The sequence below is a fragment of the Scyliorhinus canicula genome, chromosome 15 (assembly GCF_902713615.1).
Source record: "Scyliorhinus canicula chromosome 15, sScyCan1.1, whole genome shotgun sequence".
NCBI lineage: Eukaryota > Metazoa > Chordata > Chondrichthyes > Carcharhiniformes > Scyliorhinidae > Scyliorhinus > Scyliorhinus canicula.
Window position 1 is genome coordinate 86,801,899 of NC_052160.1, and position 21,057 is coordinate 86,822,955.

At 49.4% G+C, this 21,057-nt stretch overlaps 1 protein-coding gene across 5 annotated transcripts in view; it reads right to left on the bottom strand.

Annotated features, from left to right (window-relative positions):
• Nucleotides 1-21,057, bottom strand: part of sycp1 (synaptonemal complex protein 1) — a 741,816-nt gene that overhangs the window by 119,658 nt on the left and 601,101 nt on the right. For all 5 annotated transcript variants that reach the window (XM_038820847.1, XM_038820848.1, XM_038820846.1 and 2 more), the window contains 2 exons: nucleotides 8,033-8,101; nucleotides 14-211 (listed from right to left, as the gene is read on the bottom strand). In XM_038820847.1, the coding sequence (XP_038676775.1) occupies nucleotides 14-211; nucleotides 8,033-8,101 (267 nt within the window). The remainder of the gene's footprint in view (nucleotides 1-13; nucleotides 212-8,032; nucleotides 8,102-21,057) is intronic.

A 21,057-nucleotide genomic window follows, 5' to 3' on the forward strand; every position in this document is an offset into this window, starting at 1 on the left:
AACACAAGCAAACCTGATGATTTGGGGCAATTCTAGCTTTCTCAGCAGGAGTCCAGGTATGAATACTTTGAATAATTGAACCTGGCTGTTTAGGAAGTTCTGCTGATTTGGATGCTGCCATTAAACAGTTTTTTCTCATCGGAGTTGAAGGTACTTCACGATTTGATGCAGTATTATTGAGGGTCTTCAACACAGAATTTGACTCCATTTTCTAAAATGGAAAGCATTTACAAAGAATTGTTATGTAAATTTTATCCACAGTTTTTTTAATATAGAGAATATTGGGCGAAATTCTCCAACCCCACGCAGGGTCGGAGAATCGCCTGGGGGCGCCTAAAATCCCGCCCCCTCCGTGGCAGAGATTCTCCGCCACCCGGGAAGTGGCGGGGGCAGGAATCTCGCCCCGCCGATCGGAGAGGCCCCTGCGGCGATTCTCTGGCCCGGATGGGCCAAAGTCCCGCCGCTGGGAGGCCTCTCCCGCCGCCGAGGTTTAAACCACCTCTGGAACGGCGGGCTCAGCGGGGCGAGCAGGCCCCCAGGGTCCTGGGGGGGCATGGGGCGATCGAACCCCGGGGGGTGCCCCCACGGTGGTCTGGCCCGCGATCGGGGCCCCCCGCTCAGACTGCGGGCCAGTGCCCTGGCTGCACTCTTTCTTCTTCCGCGCCGCCACGGCCTCCGCCATGGCGGAAGCGGAAGAGAACCCCGCACCGCGCATGCGCCGGCATTGACGTCAGCGGCCAGCTGCCGCTGACGTCACTGCCGGCGCATGCGCGGACCGGCGAAAGCCTTTCGGCCAGCGCCGCACCGGGGGCGCCGGTCTTCTGGTGCCAACCGCTCCGGCGCAGGGCTGGCCCCCAAAGGTGGGGAGAATTCCCCACCTTTAGGGAGGCCTGACCCCTGAGTGGTTGGCACCACTCCCCTACTCCAGGACCCTCCGTCACGCCGGGTAGGGGAGAATGCCGCCCCAGAACTTACTGCATGATGTTTCTTCCTTATATACCTCTGATCCTTCTGTCATTAGCTTATATTTGGATGTTTTGTTAATGATCCTTCTAAACTAGAAGCAGTTTCTCCTTATTTACATGATCAAAGCTCTGCATGATTTTGAACATGTCCACAAAATCTCCCTTCTATTAATCTCCTCTGCTTGAAGTAGAACAACTCCAGTTTCTCTTGTTTCTCTACTTATGTGCAGTCTTTCAACCCTGGCATTTTTCTAGTAAATCTCTTCTACAACATCTCTAATTTCTTTCTAGTACCTTTAAGAGACAAATGAAGGAGACGGCTCCCACAATGTCACCACTGCCCCTGCCCCGCCATCAACTGCAGCTCTTGACAGAGCGGGGTGCCCTTCCAGTACTCACCACAAAGGGCATCCTAGATCTTTGCTGTCTGCTGCGACAAGCTAGCACTACCAAGGTGGGTGTCTTTCTTGAGGGATACATGGAGGAGCAAGATGTCTCTTCTAACAAGGAGGATGTTGAAGCGGATAGAGCTGATGAGGGCCCGAATGTGGTCCAAATGAAGAGGACCTAGCAAATGTACAATGCCCGTGAAAATAGGTATCACGAATCTGATGTACAGCCAACTGAGATAAATCAGCCCGTTATAACCCTCATGAGGGAAATGTGGAGTATGAGATTTCCAGATAGGGGTTATAGGTCACCCAGCTGGAGCTAGCTATGAACGAATATAAAAGCCGGCCCAAAGCAGCACCTGGTGTGGTTAGTACGCCCAGCAAGGACTGTATTGGGAGTGAGATGCTGCCTTGAGCAGAATATTGTATCTAGTTAAATAAACCTCTGTTCGCTTACCACTGGCTTCCTCAAGTTACTAAACTGGTGATGAGGGAAAAGGAAACTCCGGACTCGCCTATGGAACTACCAAGCCGCTGGAAAATTGCTATCCTGGGACATAGGCTGTTAACAGTTCGGAATGCCGCAATTAGTGAAGTTGGAAGCCTTTGGTGCAGGTCTGGAAGACTGGAACCAGTATGTGGAGCACACAAGGTATTTTTTCCAGGTGAACGGGATTTTCGGGGAAGACCATCAGAACGTCCTCCTCCCGTGTGACCCAGATGATTGGGATCATAAAGAATCTGACTTACCCGGCTGCGCCGGACATCCAAATCCTTTAATGAGCTGGTTGCTTTGGTTTCAAGACAAACCTTCCGTAATTTGAAACGGTATTGTTTTAATACAGCGGTACGGTCTCCTGGTAAAATGGTCACTGGCTTCTTGGCCCCCCTATGACATCTAGCTAACATTGCGGATTCAGGCCGTCCGTCTCCAAAATGTTGAGGGTTAGGGTAGTATTTTTAGCATGAACTTCACCACCAGAGGAAGCTGTTGGCAAAGTCCACCTTGGATTTGAAACGGGCCATCGAGCTTTCGCTATCCCGAGAGTACGCGGAGAAAGGAGTGCGGGAGTTGCGAGGTCCATGGATTATGGTGTCCATAGTTTGGCCCATCCTTCATTTCAAACTCATTTGCATCACAGGACAGTGCCGGTCTTACCAGACATTCTCCAAAAGGGCAGCCCCAGAGGCAATTGCGCAGCTAGGTTAGGATCTGAGGAGCTACCGCTGGCTGGTGGGATACCTCCCCTGCGGATGAAGGGGAGAGCCGACCACATTGCCAAATACGTGGTTGGAGAACATATGATGGTCTGAGCCACTTAATTTGGCACAGCAAACACCGTCCATGACAGCCACCAAGATTACCACAAACCAAAGCCATGCACGTGGGCACTCTGGATGAGGAAGGCTGTTGAATACAGCTGAACTGCGCTACAGCCCAAAGGTAGCACTGATCCGGGTCAATGGTCACCCGTGGTAATGGGGATGGTCGCTTGCGCTGCAGGTTCCAACATTGACTATCGCACATTTCGGCGACTGCGCAGGGATCAGGCCGCTGACATTGCATGACACCAAAGCAGGATTAGCGATCTATAAGCCTTTGAATATCGTAGAGGACTACCGTGACTCTGGTAACACATGGGCAGCAGTCGGACTGTCTTCCCTTGGTTGCGTGCAGGGACAGGGACAGAATTTGTAGGATCAAGACTGCTTGCGAGTCCTCCGTTTCGTCTGGCAACAGGTTTTTCGGATGGGCATCGGAAATCTGTGCGAGATGCTGGGCAAATGCCCCGCAGTTTCCATGAGGGTTTGGGCAGGCTAAAGGGGGCCAAAGTGGATCCTGATTCTCAGCCCCGATATTTTATGGTGAAGCCTATTGCTTTTGCATTGCTTGCCAAGGTCGACATGGAGCTTCAACGCCTGCAGGATCTGGAGGTCATACGCTCAGTGCAGCTTATGGAATGGGCCGCACCTGTGGTTCCTGTAATGAAGCCGCCAAAACTGTCCGGAGATTTCAAGCTCACCGTGAACAGAGCTTCACGCCTGGACCGGTACCCGATGCCCAGTGTGGAGGATTTGTAAGCAAGAATGGCTGGAGGATGCTCCTTCATAAAGCTGGACATGAGCTACGCTTATCTACAGGTGGAGCTAGACCTGACATCCATGAAATTTGCAACAATAAACACTCACTAGGGGTTGTTTGAATATACCCGGCTCCAATTTGGGGTTTCATCAGTCCCGTCAATTTTCCAGAGGGTAATGGAGAATATCCTTCAGGGCCTGCCAAAAGTGGCTGCCTATCTGGACGACATGCTCGTCACAGGCACCACAGAGAAGGAGCATTTGGACAACCTGCAGGAAGTGCTTACCCTTTGGGTGAAGATGTTCCTCCTAAACTCAGTCCTAAATCTCTTTCCTCTTATTTTGAGGCTCAGCCCCCTACTTCTGCTTTCACCCGCCAGTGGAAACAACCTGCCCAAATCTATCCTGTCTATTCTCTTCAGAATTTTATAAGTTTCTATAAGATGCCCCCACATCCTTCTAAATTCCAATGAGTACAATCCCAGTCTACCCAACATCTCCTCGTAATCCAACCCCCTCAACTCTGGGATTAACCTAGTGAATCTCCTCTGCACACCCTCCAACACCAGTACATCCGTTCTTAGGTGAGGAGGTCAAAACTGAACACAATACTCCAAGTGTGGCCTCACTAACGCCTTATACAGTTGCAGCATAACCTCCCGAATCTTAAACTCCATCCCTCTAGCAATGAAGGACAAAACTTCCTTTGCCTTCTTAATCACCTGTTGCACCTGTAAACTAACTTTTTGCGTCTCATGCACTAGGACACCCAGGTTCCTCTGCACAGCAGCATGTTTTAATATATTATCATTTAAATAATAATCCCTGTTGCTGTTATTCCTACCAAAATGGATAATCTCACATTTGTCAACATTGTATTCCATCTGCCAGACACTAGCCCATTCACTTAAACTATCCCAATCCCTCTGCAATCTTCCAGTATCCTCTGCACTTTTTGCTTTGTCACTCATTTTAGTGTTGTCTGCAAACTTAGATACAGTCCAACTCCAAATCATCTGTCTAAATTGTGAACAATTGTGGGCCCGACATTGATCCCTGAGGGACACCACTAGCTAATGATTGCCAACCAGAGAAACACCCATTAATTCACATTCTTTGCTTTCCATTAATTAACCAATCCTTTATCCATGTTACGACTTTACCCTAAACACCATGCATCTTTATCTTATGCAGCAACCTTTTGTGTGGCACCTTGTCAAAAGCTTTCTGGAAATCCAGATATACCACATCCATTGCACTGGTAATGTCCTCAAAAAATTCCACTAAATTAGTTCGGAACGACCTGCCCTTTATGAACCCATGCTGTGTCTGTCCAATGGGATAATTTCCATCCAGATGCCTCTCTATTTCTTCCTTCATGATAGATTCCAGCATCTTTCCTACTATCGAATTAAGCTCACTGGCCTATAATTACCCGCTTTCTGCCTACCTTTTTTAAACAGTGTTTCTCTGGAGAGCAGTGACCTTTCTAGGTTACATGGCGGACAGAGATGCTGTACACCAGGTGGAAGGTTCAATCTATAAAAAGGGCCATGACCCCAATGAACATCACTGAGCTCCGGTCGTTCCTAGGCCTCATTAACTATGATGGGAAGTTCATTGCAAACCTGGCTACTTTGTTAGCTCTTCTGCACGCATTATTGAGGAAGGGTGGACTTCCAGTGATGGGGATGTGCTGAGCCGACATACAAATGGTGGCTCTCCTTCTAAGAACCCATAATTAGACTCTTTTAACCAAAACAGCCCACGAGAACTGGAAAAAAATGATCCCCTCACACTATTCAACAGCATCACAAAATACAATGCCGAGCAACAGTAGCTCCAGAGGCCGCAAAGAAACAAAAAGCGGCAGAAGCCAAGAGAAGCATGTGATCGAGACAGTGGATGCACGAGGCGAAGGAACGCCAGCCACACCAGAGGGAAAGGGACCAACAAGCCGGACACAGGGCTCTCCCTCACTGGAGGGTGGATGGAGGATGTTGCTCACAAGTGAGCTAAAGGAGTTCAAGGAAGAGATAAAGACCCGTATTAAAGCGCCGGTCAGGGTCGCGGTCAAGGAGGCCCTGGCCATCATGTAGGTGGCCTTGGACAAGGCAGAGAACCACCTTTAGGCCCAGGGGAGCACCATCGAGGAATTGGGAAGAGCCTCAATGGATCAGAGCGACCAAATCGTCACCCATGATACGGAGACAGCGAGATTGGTGGTGACGCAGGGAAGTCAAAAGGGGAAAATTGGGGATCAGGAGAACAGATCACACCGTCAAAATCTAAGAATACTAGACCAGCTGGCGGGAATCCACGGACTAAGTGGCCCAGATGCTGGGAAGCTTGGTGGGCAGCACGGTAGCACAGTGATTTTCACAGTTGCTTCACAGTGCCAGGGTCCCAGGTTCGATTCCCGGCTTCGGTCACTGTCTGTGTGGAGTTTGCATGTTCTACCCGTGTCCGCGTGGGTTTCCTCTGGGTGCTCCGGTTTCCTACCACAGTTCAAAGATGTGAACGGGAAGAGGAACCTGTGACAATATGTGTATTGTAAGAATCATGAAGGGTTAACAAATTACTGTAACTACATCCAAGCACGAGTTGGCAATAAAGCGCATACACGTGGAACACGTGATACTCTTGATTCAGGGAGTAGGTTGTGAGGTAAGATAGAGAATAGTCGTATTATCAGGAACTCTGTAGTTAGAATCATAGTTTTAGTCATAGTTTTACTTTTTATGTCTCAACAAGCAAGTCAAATCTATTTAGTTGTAGTGTAAATAAATTAGCTTTGTTCAAGACATCGCTTGATGCTATTTGTGAGAGACTACAGTTCGAAGCCACCCTCATTCAGGAATCAAAGGCCATCACAGAACGTGGGCAGAACATTCATCTTGATCGTCTGCACTCTCCCCGTCAGGGCGAGTGGGAGGGTGTCCCACATCTGCAGGTCCTTCTTTGCTTACCCCACCAGAATTATAAGGTTCTATTTGTGGATCCGTGTCCAGTCGTGGGCCATTTGGATCCCCAGGTAGCAGAATTTGATTTGGGCATGTTTAAACTGCAGTCCCTCCAGCTCAGTCCTTTCCCTTGCGGATTCACTGGGAAGATTTTATTTTTGTACCCTTAGTCATTTTTTGGGAGCATCACCCCTCCAACTTCGAATCCTATCTGCCAAACTCTGAAAGAAAAATAGCATAACTGTTGCTCGACATCTAGAATTTTTCTCTCTGTTACTCTTGTTAATCTAATTGGCGAGAAGTAGATAAATGGCCTAAGGTCCATTTCTTCTAAATGTTCTTCACAATATGTGCCCTTGTGGTGAGGGACCAAAATGAGGCAGGAGAAAAATTTAAGAATTCTCTAGACAATACAGAGGGAGTAAACACCCAGCGGCAGTGTCTTTAGTTACATTTTTCACCAAGGAACTGAGTATCTTCCAGGTCATATCAGAGGAAAATTGAGCTTATTTTTTAATATCCTGTGGAAGTTTCACCTGGACAATATTGTTTGTAACTCTCTTCCCTATATTTAGAAGTTTGAATGCAGAGTTTGTCAACATTCTTGAATCATTCATTAGATAGTGGGAAATTTGTGACATTCCTGTTTGTAGCCTGGTGTTGTGTTATGTACTCTGGGATAACACAGGCTGCAACTCGATGCAGCTTTGACCAAAAGATACTCTAGACTTTGAAGTAAGTTCAATGAGATTTATTGAACCATTAGCACAGTTCTCTATGAGTTTGACTCTCCTGCTAATCTTGCTATAGTAACTCAGTCTAACTAACCAGTATGCTCCAAGCCATGTGGTGGGTGTGATGCTTCTGATCTGCCCCTGTCCTACTCTCTAAGTATCACCTGTGGAAAGAGAGCATTTGTGCCCTGTCCCGATGTATGGGTTGTGTAATGCCCCCTTGTGGTAGTGTCATCTCTGGGTGTCTTGACTTCCCATTGGTCGTGTCCTATTCAAAGTGTTCATTAGCTGTGTGTCTGCATGTCATGACGTCTCTCGTACTCCCTCTAGTGTTTACTTAGTCGTAGTGTATTTACATTAACCCCTTGTGTATTTACAGTGATGCATATCACCACAGCCTGGTACAATTTGTCTAAATCATGTCTCACTTCAAATAACCAGCTTCCTTCTCTTTCCATCTTTAGTGCACTGATTCATTTGTAATCCTGTACTTTGCATTCAAATAGCATGATTAATTGTTGCCCATTTACGAAAATGCAATTAATCAAAATTAATCTCGACAATGAAATATTCAAACTTGAAAGTATTTTGTGTTGTAGCATCCTGACTTAATTTCCAAAGTTTTCAGTAAATATTATGTTGGTAAGATTGTGCACATCTCAACATTAAAAGCACAGTCATTATAAAAGACAGTCATAAACTAACTAGATCGCTTTTATATCTATGAAAGATGTGTTGTAATTTTCATTTATTGACATGTTCTCTTGGTCTTTTTTCATCACAGGAGAATTCAGCATCCACCAGCTATGCATTTTATTTTATAACAGCACTAAAAGTATATTTTTAAGTGACAGCTACTACTAATAAAACCATTACTTGGGGTTTAACGAGTTTACCTTCTTTAATTCATCTTTCAAAGATTTATTTGTATCCTTCATCGCTTTAGTTTGCCTAACTAAAACTTCCTAGAAAATGAAAAGTTTTTCACATTAGATAAAAACACAAAACCATACTTTGTTGTAAATTTAACTAGTTTGCACTTTGAACTGGGAACATAACCATTAGCAATTATCATATGCAGTTCCGGTCATATTGTGAGCAAGCACAAAATCAAAATATAATACATTGTTTTATTAAATACATAACCACAAAAATAGATCCATGACCGAACCAAATTCTATGCTGATAGCCATACTTTTGGTCCAATTGATTTTTAAGGTTTTTCACTGGGAAGTCCTAAGTTACATTTAAAACATCATGCTTTGAACTTATTCACCAGTAATTGAGCAATAGGATAGTTTCAAATGGGAGATGATTCGAATACAGAGCATACACATTCCCAAGAGAATGAATGGAAGAGCATCTCAATGCTAAAGCTCTGGGATGTTGAAAGATATGGGGCTGGATGCTCCGGTTCAGGGACTAAATGCTACCGCCGGAGTTGAATTGCACAAACTGCGCTTCAGGTCATGCAAATTGACCAGCATGCCCCCAAGTACAGCCTGAGCGATTCCTGGCCCCTCTGATTCGCTGAGGTTGGGATTCATGTTAATAGCCTGACAGACAGGAACAGCTTTTAAGTACTCCACTCACCAAAGGCTGTCATTCCAGCTGCACAAAGAACTGCTCCAAGTTTCCGGGAGTCTGAGATTGACAGAATGCTGGATGCCATTGAATAGAGGATACAGGGTAGGGCGGAGACTCAAGCCCGCCATTCTCAGCAACACCTTGGAAGAGGTGGCAGAGGCTGTAGGTGCTGCCTTTTTGTCTCCCCAAGGATAAGGTGGCCCATAATCACTATGAGTGGCAGAAGATGGGACGGAATATCCCAGATATTTGGGTCCACACCCCTTCAGAAGTAAGGGCCCTGCAACCCACGGGGAGGTGAGAAGAGTGCGGTGGCTGCGATGGAGGCCAAGTAAGTGAGAGCCCAATGGAATGCAAATATCCCGAGAGCAAATGAGTCAACCCTCTCCCAAAGACCAGCCATACCCAGGATCTCATCTTGCAGGATCACCATCAGATAATGCCAGGCCCCCAATCAGATAATCAACAGAGAAGACACTGACATTTTGCTATTCCTTTCACTTGCACCATCGCCATAGCAGAGACTATCATCTCAGTGAGTAATGTTAGTGATCAGGATTCTGGGTCACCCTCCGGTGAGCATCACACACATGCTGCAGCACATCAGCTGGAGGCAAGGACTCCCAAGGGCGACGACAGTCAGAGTGTTTTCCGGCCCCAGGGGGCAACAGTTGCACAGAAGGGGAATTACGATTCTGAAAAAGATGATCCCATCGCTGGTGAAGATGCATACACACATGCAGAATAGACAGGAGGGGGTGTCAGCTACTTTCCAGTGCCTGCAAGTCTACCTGGAGGAGTCCAGCCCCTTCAGGCGCAGGAGATGTTGCCGACAGTGCATGGCACCCAAGCCAACACTGAAAGAATGGCATCTGCAGTGGAAAGTCTGGCAAGATGTCAGAGCCATGTGTGAAGCATCCAAGGCTTGGGGCACACTGTGCTGTCCATAGCTGAGGCGCAAGACAGGAGAGCCTAGTCACAGGCGGGCATGACACAGATGCAGGTGGACATTGCTATGGTGCTCTAGATCTTGGCATATTTTCAAAGGGTCATGACTGAGGGCATCAAGAGCATTGGCCAGGCGCTGATTGACCATGGCCAGTCACGAATCACAGAAATACATAGTGCAAAATACAGTCACAGAATACAGAACGACATGTCACAGGCACAGAGTTACCATGGCTAGAGCATTGAGACCATTGCTCAGACAAATGCGGGCCGCTAGGACTGACAGCGCCAGGTGATGCTGCCGCCTCCTTTGATTTGATTTATTATTGTTGTCACATGTATTAGTATACAGTGAAAAGTATTGTTTCTTGCATGCTATACCGTAAATAGGGAAGGAAGGAGGCTGCAGAATATAATGTTACAGTCATAGAAAGGTGTAGAGAAAAGATCAACTTAATACGAGGTAGATCCATTCAAAAGTCTGATGGCGGTAGGGAAGAAGCTGTTCTTGAGTCGGTTGGTACGTGACCTCAAACTTTGGTATCTTTTTCCTGACGGAAGAAGGTGGAAGAAAGTATGTCCGAGGTGTGTGGGGTCCTTAATTGTGCTGGCTGCCTTTCTGAGGCAGTGGGAATTGTAGACAGAGTCAATGGATGGGAGGCTGGTTTGCGTGATGGATTGGGCTACATTCATAACCTTTTGTAGTTTCCTGTGGTCTTGGGCAGAGCAGGATCCATACCAAGCTGTGATACAACCAGAAAGAATGCTTTCTATGGTGCATCTGTAAAAGTTAGTGAGGGTCGTAGCTGACATTCCAAATTTCCTTAGTCTTCCGGAGCTTGGTGCAGCATCACAGTCCCATGGGGGCCAACAAGCATCCTGATGGAGGAAGAAGTAATAGAGCCCCCTATGGTGGTGCTGGAATGACTCAGTTCTTCCGAATCCACCCATCCGATGCTGGGGCATCTCATCGCAAAGGGCAGAGCAGGTTGATACCTCGTCACCTTTGAGACCAAAAGCCTGCCAGACTCATCCAGGTCCAGGCACCCCAGAGGGTGAACATCAAGGGCATCACAGGGTAGAAGGTGAAACATGCAGCAGGCAGCATCCACTTCTCATATGCTGTCTGTGGTATGACGTAGGAGAGGTCGGCCACGTAGGATAAGGAGGCGTGAGGGAGAGTAATGGTAGCGGGAACGAGTGAAAGGTTAGGACTGAGGGATAGGGAAGGTGGAGTGAAGGACTGAGGAACCTGCTCCCTCTCTTCTCTCTCAGGGAAGACTGTGAGTTTATGTATTTCTGTACCCACGGAGAACCTGAATGAATGAATCAACAGTGAAACCATTGGGCAGCACGGTGGCACAGTGGTTAGCATTGCTGCCTACAGCGCTGAGGACCCGGGTTCGAATCCCGGCCCCGGGTCACTGTCCGTGTGGAGTTTGCACATTCTCCCTGTGTCTGCGTGGGTTTCACCCCCACAACCCAAAGATGTGCAGGGTAGGTAGATTGGCCACTCTAAATTGCCCCTTAATTGGAAAAAATAATTGGGTACTCTAAATTTAAAAAAAAACAGTGAAACCATTGAAGGCTGCAAACTGAGACCTGGATCTGAAAGCTTACTTTGAAGGAAGGTCTGCATGTGAAACAACCATGTGAACCAAAGACTTTTTTTTGTTTTTCTTATTATTTTCACCGGTCTCTTCCCGTAGGTGTTTGTTTGTCGTGTGTGTGTATATAAAGTATGGGGTGGATGTGTAAATGTGGGGCATCAGGAATTAGAAAATAGTTAACCAGTCGTATTTGCTGTATATTTCATTATAGTTGTTGTTATAAATAAAATGTAATTGGGCAAGATTCTCCATTGACTGATGCCAAAATCGGGAAACGCGATTGGGCGGAGAATAGGTTCCAACGGCAAAATTGCAGCGGGTGCTGATTTGTTGCCAAATCGCAATTCTCCGTCACTTCGACAGCGGCTTCAATGGGATCCAGAATGCAAGTACAGTAAACACCCTTCACATATCATTAGTGGGCCCAACCTGGTATTCTCCGGGGCCTCCACGATTCTCCGACTCCTGATGGCACGGTTCACTTGTGCTTCTGAAAATTGTGAAACCTGTGTTGCAGATGCTGAGGGAGCGAGAGGGGTTATGGAAAATGCCCAACATCGCCACAGTTTGCTGATAGATGGGCTGCTGTCGGGGGGAGGTGCTTGGGACTGTGAACGCAGGGTCATGGGTCGTATGGGTGTCCTCCCAGGTGCCCTCTGCCCCAGCCAACCCATCAGCTGTATGGGCATGCTCCAGCACAACCAGTGCCACCTTATTGGCTGAGATGAGTGTGTGTGGGGATTGTAATGTGTACATGCGACTGCCTCCTGAGTGTCAATCACCAACTTGGTGAATTCCGCCCCGTTTTTCATTGCAATGGATTGTGTTCCACGTGGCGCCGGTGCTAGCTCCTCCACAGCCGCTGAATCAGTCAAAGTTCTGCGGCTATTTTGCTGTTGTGAAAGTCCACGAATTCTGTGCCAGCGTAATCACACAGACGGGATTCTGCGTTCCCCGATGCCAATTTCATAATCTGTAATCGGGTGGAGAATCCATTTTTATGATGGAACTGGGGTGTCACCTGTTTTCACAAGCTCCGCCCCCTCCAAAACGGTGTCTGTAATTATTGGGCAGCCAAGGGCCAAAGGCTTCAGGTATTCTACGAAGCATTATTTGTTATTCAATTTTGTGTGGTTCTGGGTCAAGAAGGGCTGAAATTGACTGCACCATAGCCCAGGGTGTTGGAACATAATTTGGGGGCTTGTCCAGGACCTTTGGAACGGGAGACGCTGAAGTTTGGGTTTTATTACAAAGTAAAAAGAGACACCAGGTTTGTAGTGATATAACAGGACGGCTCTGGAAGTTGCAAAGTGTGTTATTTAGGTGGATGACTTATCTCTAGTTTATTTTGAAGGCTTCAAAAAGACAAGGGATTGGATTCTCCGCAGCCACACGCTGAAACAGCATTGGGGCGGCGGCGGAGAATCCAATATCATGCCGAAATCGGGCCTGCCGCTGGTCCGGTGATTCTCCGAGACCCGAGAATTGGGGGAGTACGCCGCCCGACTGGGGTCCATTGACAGAGGCCAGCCAGGAATCCTCCGCTTCCAACCGGCTGAGTTCCCGATGGCGTGGAACTAACCTGGTATTGGCGCCCTTGGGGGAGTGGGGATTGGACACCCGGGGGGGGGGCCTTATGGATGGGGTTAGATCCGCGTGGTGAAATGCTCGGTCACACGGCCGATCGGCAGGGGGGGGGGGGGGGGGGGGTCTAATTTTTATTTTTCCTCCGCAGTCCAAGACCGCCATGGAGCTTGGTGCGGCCGCTGGAGGCCGCCGCCGTGCGCATGCGCGGACTCAAAACAGGAAGTGCGGGGGTCCGTAGCCGCAGCTAAAGCTGCGTGAATTACCCCGGGTCCCTGCTAGCCTCCTGGAGGGCATTGAATTAGCTGTACTTTGTTCCCGGAATCTCATGAGTAAAACTCCAGCATTTTTATACCACCATGGAACATAGTGCCATTTTGGGAAAATCCAGCCCAAGGTGTTGAATTGGCAGATGAATTAAAAATAGAGGTAGCAGATAAAGCTAGGAAGGTCGAGATAACTGAAGCGATTGCTCAGCATTTAAATTTGAAAGAGATGCTAGAAACACAGGAGAGCCCACAAAGTAGTGCAGCATTAAAGACATTTTCTGGGGAAATTGAAGTGGAGAGAATTTGGTTGTAGTTCAAGCATGAGAGGGAATTTAAAAATATAGAAAAATAAATGTAGTTGCTGCAAATAGAAAAAGAAAGAGAGATTGAAAAGAGGAGGTTGGAATTAAACAGAGAGGAAAACACAAAAGAGAGAATTCTAGGTGGCATGGTGGTATTGTCACTAAACTAGTAATTCAGAGACACTGGTGTCCTCGGTTTGAATCCCACCACGGCAGATGGTGGAAATTGAAACCAATAAATATCAGGAGATGGTGAACGGCTCACTCACTGGTTAAGATGTCATACAAGGTGGGCTCACCCAGTGATTTGCCACTTCTCTCTGAAAGTGATATCAGGTGGGTCATTCTTGTGTCATGGGACCCTTCCCTTCCTCATCCTCCAGCACCCACCTCACTCCCTCAACCTTCCACCCTGTACACCCAGGCCTAACACCCATCAGACAGACTTTAGAGGTTGGTTGAACTGTTGGTGAAAGTGTGTTTAAGGGGGGGGGGGGGGGGGGGAAAGGGGGGGGGGGTGGATTCAGAAGCATTAAGATGTTCCAGAAGCTCTCCTGCAGGAGCATGGGCCTCTTCATTTCGTCCTCAATGTCTTCAATCATGGAGCACTTAGACTGGGACATGTCCCTCACTGCCTCGGTCATGCCCCTCTGACACCTGACACAATCATTCTGAGATTCTGCCATGCCCCTCTGTGCTTGTGACATGTCCCTCTGTGACAGGTCAAGGTCAGTCAGCACCCGATGCTCTCAGCCATGGCTCTTTGTGCCTGGACCAAGCTCTGGGAGTGCTGCAACAATGTCCATGTTGGCTCGGGAAGTGCCTGCCTGTGACTGGGCTCCCCTGTCCTGTGCCTCAGCCATCGACTGCACAATGTACCCCAAGCCTTGAATGTCTTGACCCATGGCTCTGACTTATTGTCCCAGACCTTCCACTGTGGATGCCACCAGTTCAGTGTTGGCCTGGCTAGCACACATTGGTGGCACCATCTACTGCACATGAAGATGGCTGGACTCCTCCAGCTGCACGTGCAGGTGCTGGAAGGTTGCCAACACACCCTCCTGTAAATCCTGGCTCTGTGTCTGCACCTCTCCCAGTAATGGGATCATACTTTCCAGAAGTGCAACACCTATCTGCAGTTGTTTCTTGGGATCGGGCTGCTCTCCGAACACCCTGCCCCTTGGGAGTCTGCCTCCACCTGATGTGCTGCAGCATGTGTGAAGTGCGCATCAGGTGACCCAGGTGCCCCTTCACTAAAATGCCCCACTGAGGTGATAGTCTCTGCAACGGTTCCGGCTGCAGGTAGCAGCAGTGGCGAGAAGTTGGTATCTTCCCAGAATTGGTGCTCCGGCACGTGCTGGGGGCAGTGACCACGGACAGCCTGCAAGACAATTGACAAGAGGCATGGTGAAATATTGAGATGGAGTAATTTGTGGGAAAGGGGTGAGACTTGTTGCAGGGACATCAGCTTTGCATCGGGCTCTCCCAAGTGGTGACTCACCTGAGCTGCCCTGAGGAGGTCATTCATTTTTTCTGCACTGGGTTCCAGACTTCCTGATCAAACTGGCAGCACTAACTGCCTCTGCCATCTCCTCCTGGTGCTGTTGATGACATCTCTTCCTCCACCCTGGGGAAGAGAGTGTCCCTCTTCTTCTCCACAGCATCCAGCATTCTCTCCAGCTCACTTTCCATGAAGCATGACGCAGGTCTTTGTCGAGCCATCTTCTTCGCTGCAATGAGAGTGTTTGGAGAGTGGAGCGCTAATAAGCAGCTCCAACTTTCCAGGCTCTCCAGCCCTAATTCCAGCCCCAGCAAATCAGATGCCAACGGGAATGCAAATTGCTCTGAATTCATGTGGGCAGAATGCTTGACAATTTGCATGTCCTGACTTACTTTCCAAAAAGCGCCCTAACGGGAACACAAACATATGCAATTCAGTCCTGGCAGCAACACTTAGGACGCAATCTATTGACCTCATGGAGCCTGACGTGGGGCGCAACAAGGCTGGTTAATCTCGTGAGAGGCCTCTGGGAAGATTTACCAGCCGAGTCACGCCTCGCGAGATCTAACAAGGCCTCGCAATCTGAATTCCACCCACAATGGGCGGGATCCAGATTTGGATACTCAAGTGAGCAGTTAGGCTCATTTTAATATGTCTGCTCCGGAGTTACCCAAGGTGTAGAATCTCAGTTTGGAGTCCCCGAGCAGGCACTGTTTAGCACTGGTATCCACAAACATGGACCAGGAATACTGGCACTTGGGGATGTTTTTCCCAAGCGGTCCCTGGGTGGTTGGGCTCTGGGAAGAGTGGTACTCTGACACCCTTGGTGCCACTGCCAGGGCGCCCATGTCAGGCTGGCTAGGGCACTGTTAGGGTGCCAGGTTGGGAGTGCCAAGTTGCCCAGGTGTCATCTTGCCCATGCAGTATCGGGCTCGAGGTTGCCCTGCCCTTATAAGGCGGGAGCATCCCTGAGTACACCCTAACTGGTATGTTGGGGAGGTCTGGAGGCCGCAGTGTTGGGTTCAGAGAGCCCATGCAAAAATGGCAACATAATGAGCCTAAGTGCGGCTATGGTGGGGCATACCTCACCGAGGCTCGGAAATGAAGCCGAGTCCTGTTTAACAGTGGGGTCGTTCGCTCTGCTACAAGTGCAGGGAAACACCTGGATAAAAGCACCAGAAACAGGACTCTGTTTTATTTCAATTAAATCTCGTCTTTAGGCATGATTCTCCGGAAAGATTTCTAAGCATGGTAGCGAGCGGGAAATACCGCGAGCTTCCCAGTGCTTCGTCCAGTGAGGACGGAAACAACATTCAACGTTAATCGGTCTGCTTAATAAAGGCTCGCCAGCCCCTGTTAACATGGATAAGCAGCACTTGCACAGCCAACCGCCCTCAGCTCGCAGCAATGGCGCCGAGAAGACCGGCCCCAGGATTTGGAGACTCGGCCTGGGGAGGCTCCTAGATGCAAATAAAGGCTCGCCAGTCCCCGCTAACATGGACCAGCAGTACTTGCACAGCCAACCACCCTCAGCTCGCAGCAATGGCGCCGAGAAGACCAGCCCCAGGTCCTCCAATCCAGGTGAGATGTTCTATTCCCGCGAGAGTCCCAGAGGCTGAGCCATAGGACAGCCAATGCTGCCTTGTTTGAGGAGGCGGCAGCAGAGTTCGGGTATGTGACCAGGAGGACTGGCTGCCAGTGTCGCATGAAGGTCAATGCCCTACACCGGGCAGCATGGATGAGTTGAAACCAACTCCACCCCCGCCCAGAGGCGTTTCTGACCCCACACGGGCATCCCCTCCCCGCAATCCTCCATGTGGCCCCCAACCATCTCTTCATTCCCCTGCTTGCCCTCCAACCCCACAAACCCTTCCTTCACCAGGGGCACCACTGTGAACCATGCGTGCAGCTAACAATGCCCTCGCTGTGTCTTCAGGAGAAACTCTCCCACAATGACCGGGAGAGGGCCCAGACTGGCAGAGAGGTGCCGGACATAGGAATCATCACCACCCTTGAGGAATGGCCCTGGAGGCGACTGGGGTGGCCGAGGACAGAGCAGTCACCAATGAGGAGGTTGGCGGACACTGCAGAAGTGAGGATCCACTGGGCCCCACCTGGAGGACCACTCACATGTGAGTTGTTACTGCCATACTGACTGACCTATCCCTCCCACTGACCACATGCCCATTCTCCCGCAGGTCCTCCAACCGACAGTGACGGCCATCCTGGATGGCCCCGTCCTCACCTCCCAGGGGAACACTGCGAGGAAAACTCTGAGGATGCCACAATCGACACGTCACAGCTGCCATCCCCAACCTCCACCAGTGCAGATAAACACATCTCGGTGGGAAACATTAGTGGACAGATTTCTGGGGCACAAACTGGTGAATACCACATAGCTGCTGCTGTACAACAGGTGGAAGCAGGAACCTCCAGGCGAGAAAGTACTCTGAGGTCTGCTGCATCACAGGTCCCAGCCTGGTGCTGAGCCTCTGTAAAAAAGTTACCCGGAACTAATGGAGGCGTTAGGGAGCGGTCGAGACATTCAGAGGGATATAGGGGCTGGTTTAGCTCACTCAGCTAAGACGCTGGCTTTTAAAGCAGACCAAGCAGGCCAGCAGCACGGTTCGATTCCCGTACCAGCCTCCCCGGACAGGCGCCGGAATGTGGCGACTAGGGGCTTTTCACAGTAACTTCATTGAAGCCTACTCGTGACAATAAGCGATTTTCATTTCATTTCATTCATTTCATTTCATTTCATTTCAGATATGTCAGCGACACCCCAGCAGGTCCATAGCCGATTGGAGAAGACCCAGAGGCTACGAGCACAGGAGAAGTCGCCAACAATGCGTGGCACCGAGGCCAACAGTGCTAGGGTGGCGACCGCAGTGGAGAGCTTCGTGCATGACGTCAGCACAAATAGTAGAGGTGTCTAAGGCAAACGATGACGGGCATGGCTGAGGTCTTTGGCAGAATGTCCGAATCGCTGGGGATTTGACCCAGTACCAAGCTGACCTTCATGAGGTGCTGCGGGACATATCCCACTCTCAAATGAACATTGCCGAGGCGCTGCAGAGCACATTAAAATCACTGAGGAGCATCGCCGAGGGTGTCAACACCTTGGTGCAGACATCAGGGAGCTGCCAGGGTTGGCAGAACCAGGTGACACAGGGGCAGCCGGGGCTGAAACCAGCTTCCCCTCCGTCCCAAGGTTAACCGCGGGTCCAATGGACACTGGGTGGGAGGAGAGGATAGTGGGTGCCAACCCAGACCTGTCCCATGGAGTGGGGAAAATAGCCACCAGCACCCCCGAGTTCTACCCCTCTGATGATGCCGCGTCTGAAAGTCACCACACGGGGCAGGGTGGCATGGTTGTGCATGTGACATCTACAAGTGTTGTTGGGATTCACCGGCCCCAGATCCCCAGAGGAGGCCCGCCAGGGTCACTGAAGGCCATGGGATGAGGTAAGCAACTGGCTGTCTCCACCTCAGATGTGCATTCTGGGGATACACCTAGATGCAGTGGCAGAGCAAGGAAGGTTAAGCAGGCTGAGGATCACTGAGGGCACCAGGGAAGGGGGAGAAAGGGTAGGCAGATAGTCTGCAGCTGCGGTTGCCCGTTCTGAGTCTCCACAATATTCAAAGATAGCTTGATGGCCTCGCAGATGTAAAGCCCCTCACCCCAGGGGCGAATACCAACCTGGAAAGCTTTAGCCCCTTGACCAAACACAACCCCCTTAATGGATCCTCACCATCCCCCGGACATAAGAACTAGGAGCAGGAGTAGGCCATCTGGCCCCTCGAGCCTGCTCTGCCATTCAATGAGATCATGGTTGATCTTTTGTGGACTCAGCTCCACTTTCCGGCCCGAACACCATACCCCTTAATCCCTTTATTCCTGAAAAAACTCTCTATCTCTATCTTAAGAACATTTCATGAAGGAGCCTCAACTGCTTCACTGGGCAAGGAATTCCATAGATTCACAACCCTTTGGGTGAAGAAGTTCCTCCTAAACTCAGTCCTAAATCTACTTCCCCTTATTTTGAGGCTATGCCCCCTAGTTCTGCTTTCACCCGCTAGTGGAAACAACCTGCCCGCATCTATCCTATCTATTCCCTTCATAATTTTATATGTTTCTATAAGATCCCCCCCTCATCCTTCTAAATTCCAACAAGTACAGTCCCAATCTATTCAACCTCTCCTCGTAGTCCAACCCCTTCAGCTCTGGGATTAACCTAGTGAATCTCCTCTGCACACCCTCCAGCGCCAGTATGTCTTTTCTCAGGTAAGGAGACCAAAACTGAACACAATACTCCTGGTGTGGCCTCACTAACACCTTGTACAATTGTAGCATAACCTCCCTAGTCTTAAACTCCATCCCTCTAGCAATGAAGGACAAAATTCCATTTGCCTTCTTCATCACCTGCTGCACCTGTAAACCAAATTTTTGCGACTCATGCACTAGCACACCCAGGTCGCTCTGCACAGCAGCATGCTTTAATATTTTATCATTTAAAGTCTTTGCTCCCGGTCTACCTTAGCTAGCTCTTCTCTCATCCCATTGTAATCTCCTTTGTTTAAGCACAAAACACGAGTGTTTGATTTTACCTTCTCACCCTCTGTATTTTAAATTCCACCATATTGTGAACATGAAAAAATAAAATGAAAATCACTTATTGTCATGAGTAGGCTTCAAACAAAGTTACTGTGAAAAGCTAGTCGCCACATTCCGGCACCTGTTCGGGGAGGCTGTTACGGGAATCGAACCGTGCCTGCCTTGGTCTGCTTTCAAAGCCAGTGATTTAGCCCTGTGCTAATAATGGGAGATGAGGAAATGGCTGAGGAACTGAACAGGATCCAAAGGTATCCCTTTGGGAGGGTGGGTCCTGTAGCATGTGGGAGTCATTGCCTGGCATCCCAATCACATCTTGATGCATGGACACTGTCCCTGAACACTGCTGGAGGCAACACCACACATACAGCAGCCAACATCCAACACCCAGGGGATGGGACACAACTCTGGGGACATGTCCACGACCGGAGGGTAGGTTGATGCCATCGGGATGGGGCAATGCCTGGAGAGATGGGCAAAGTGTTCAGAGGTCACCCCACATTGTGGAAGAAGTTAAAAGTGGCATCATACTAGTTGTGCACAAAGGTGTATATTGTGTTTTAGAATTCACCACCCTTCCGATGGTGCTGCCCCCTCCCCATAACTGCCCAGACCCCCTTCCCCGGTGCTCTCACTGATCCTTAATATGCTTAACCCTCCTAGCTCTATCACTACATCTAGGTGTGTCCCCAGGATGCACATCTGAGGTGGAGGCAGTCAGCTGCTTACCACGTCCTGTGGCCTTCGATGTCCCTGCGAGCGTCCTTTGGAGGTCTGAGCCTGGAGGGCCTCACCTCACTTGTTGGCAGCACATTGATCATAGATCATAGAATTTACAGTGCAGAAAGAGGCCATTCGGCCCATTGAGTCTGCACAGGCACATGGAAAGATTGCCCTATCTGAGCCCACACCTCCACCCTACCCCTGCAAACCACTAACCCCACCCAACCTTTTTGGACAATAAGGGCAATTTAGCATGACCAATCCACCTAACCTATACATCTTTGGACTGTGGGAGGAAACCAGAGCACCCGGAGAAGCCCACTCAGACACGGGGAGAATGTGCAGACTCCGCACAGACAGTGACCCAAGCCGGGAATCGAATCTGGGACCCTGGATCTGTGAAGCAATTGTGCTAAACACTTTGCTACCGTGCCGTCCATGCACATGCAGAACCATGCCATTGTGTCCCATGTGCTGGCTGTGAGTCGCGGCCTCAAAGTGGTGGAACTCGGGGGAGCTGGTGGCCACCATCGCATCTCCATAGACGGGTCCGGGTTGGCACCCGGTGGCCTCTCCTCTGTAGCCATCTTGGATGGCCACTTCCAACTAAGTACCGAGCAACTCGCAAAGACTGATGGGTAAAATGGACAAGCCAAGAGTCAGGCAGGCTCAGAGCCTGAAATGCATATTTGTCAGCAAAGTTAATCAGGCCGATTAGCAGGTGATGGCCCATCTCCCCCAACACAAAGAACTGGTACTCCAGCAATCGGAACAGTCCCAGACAT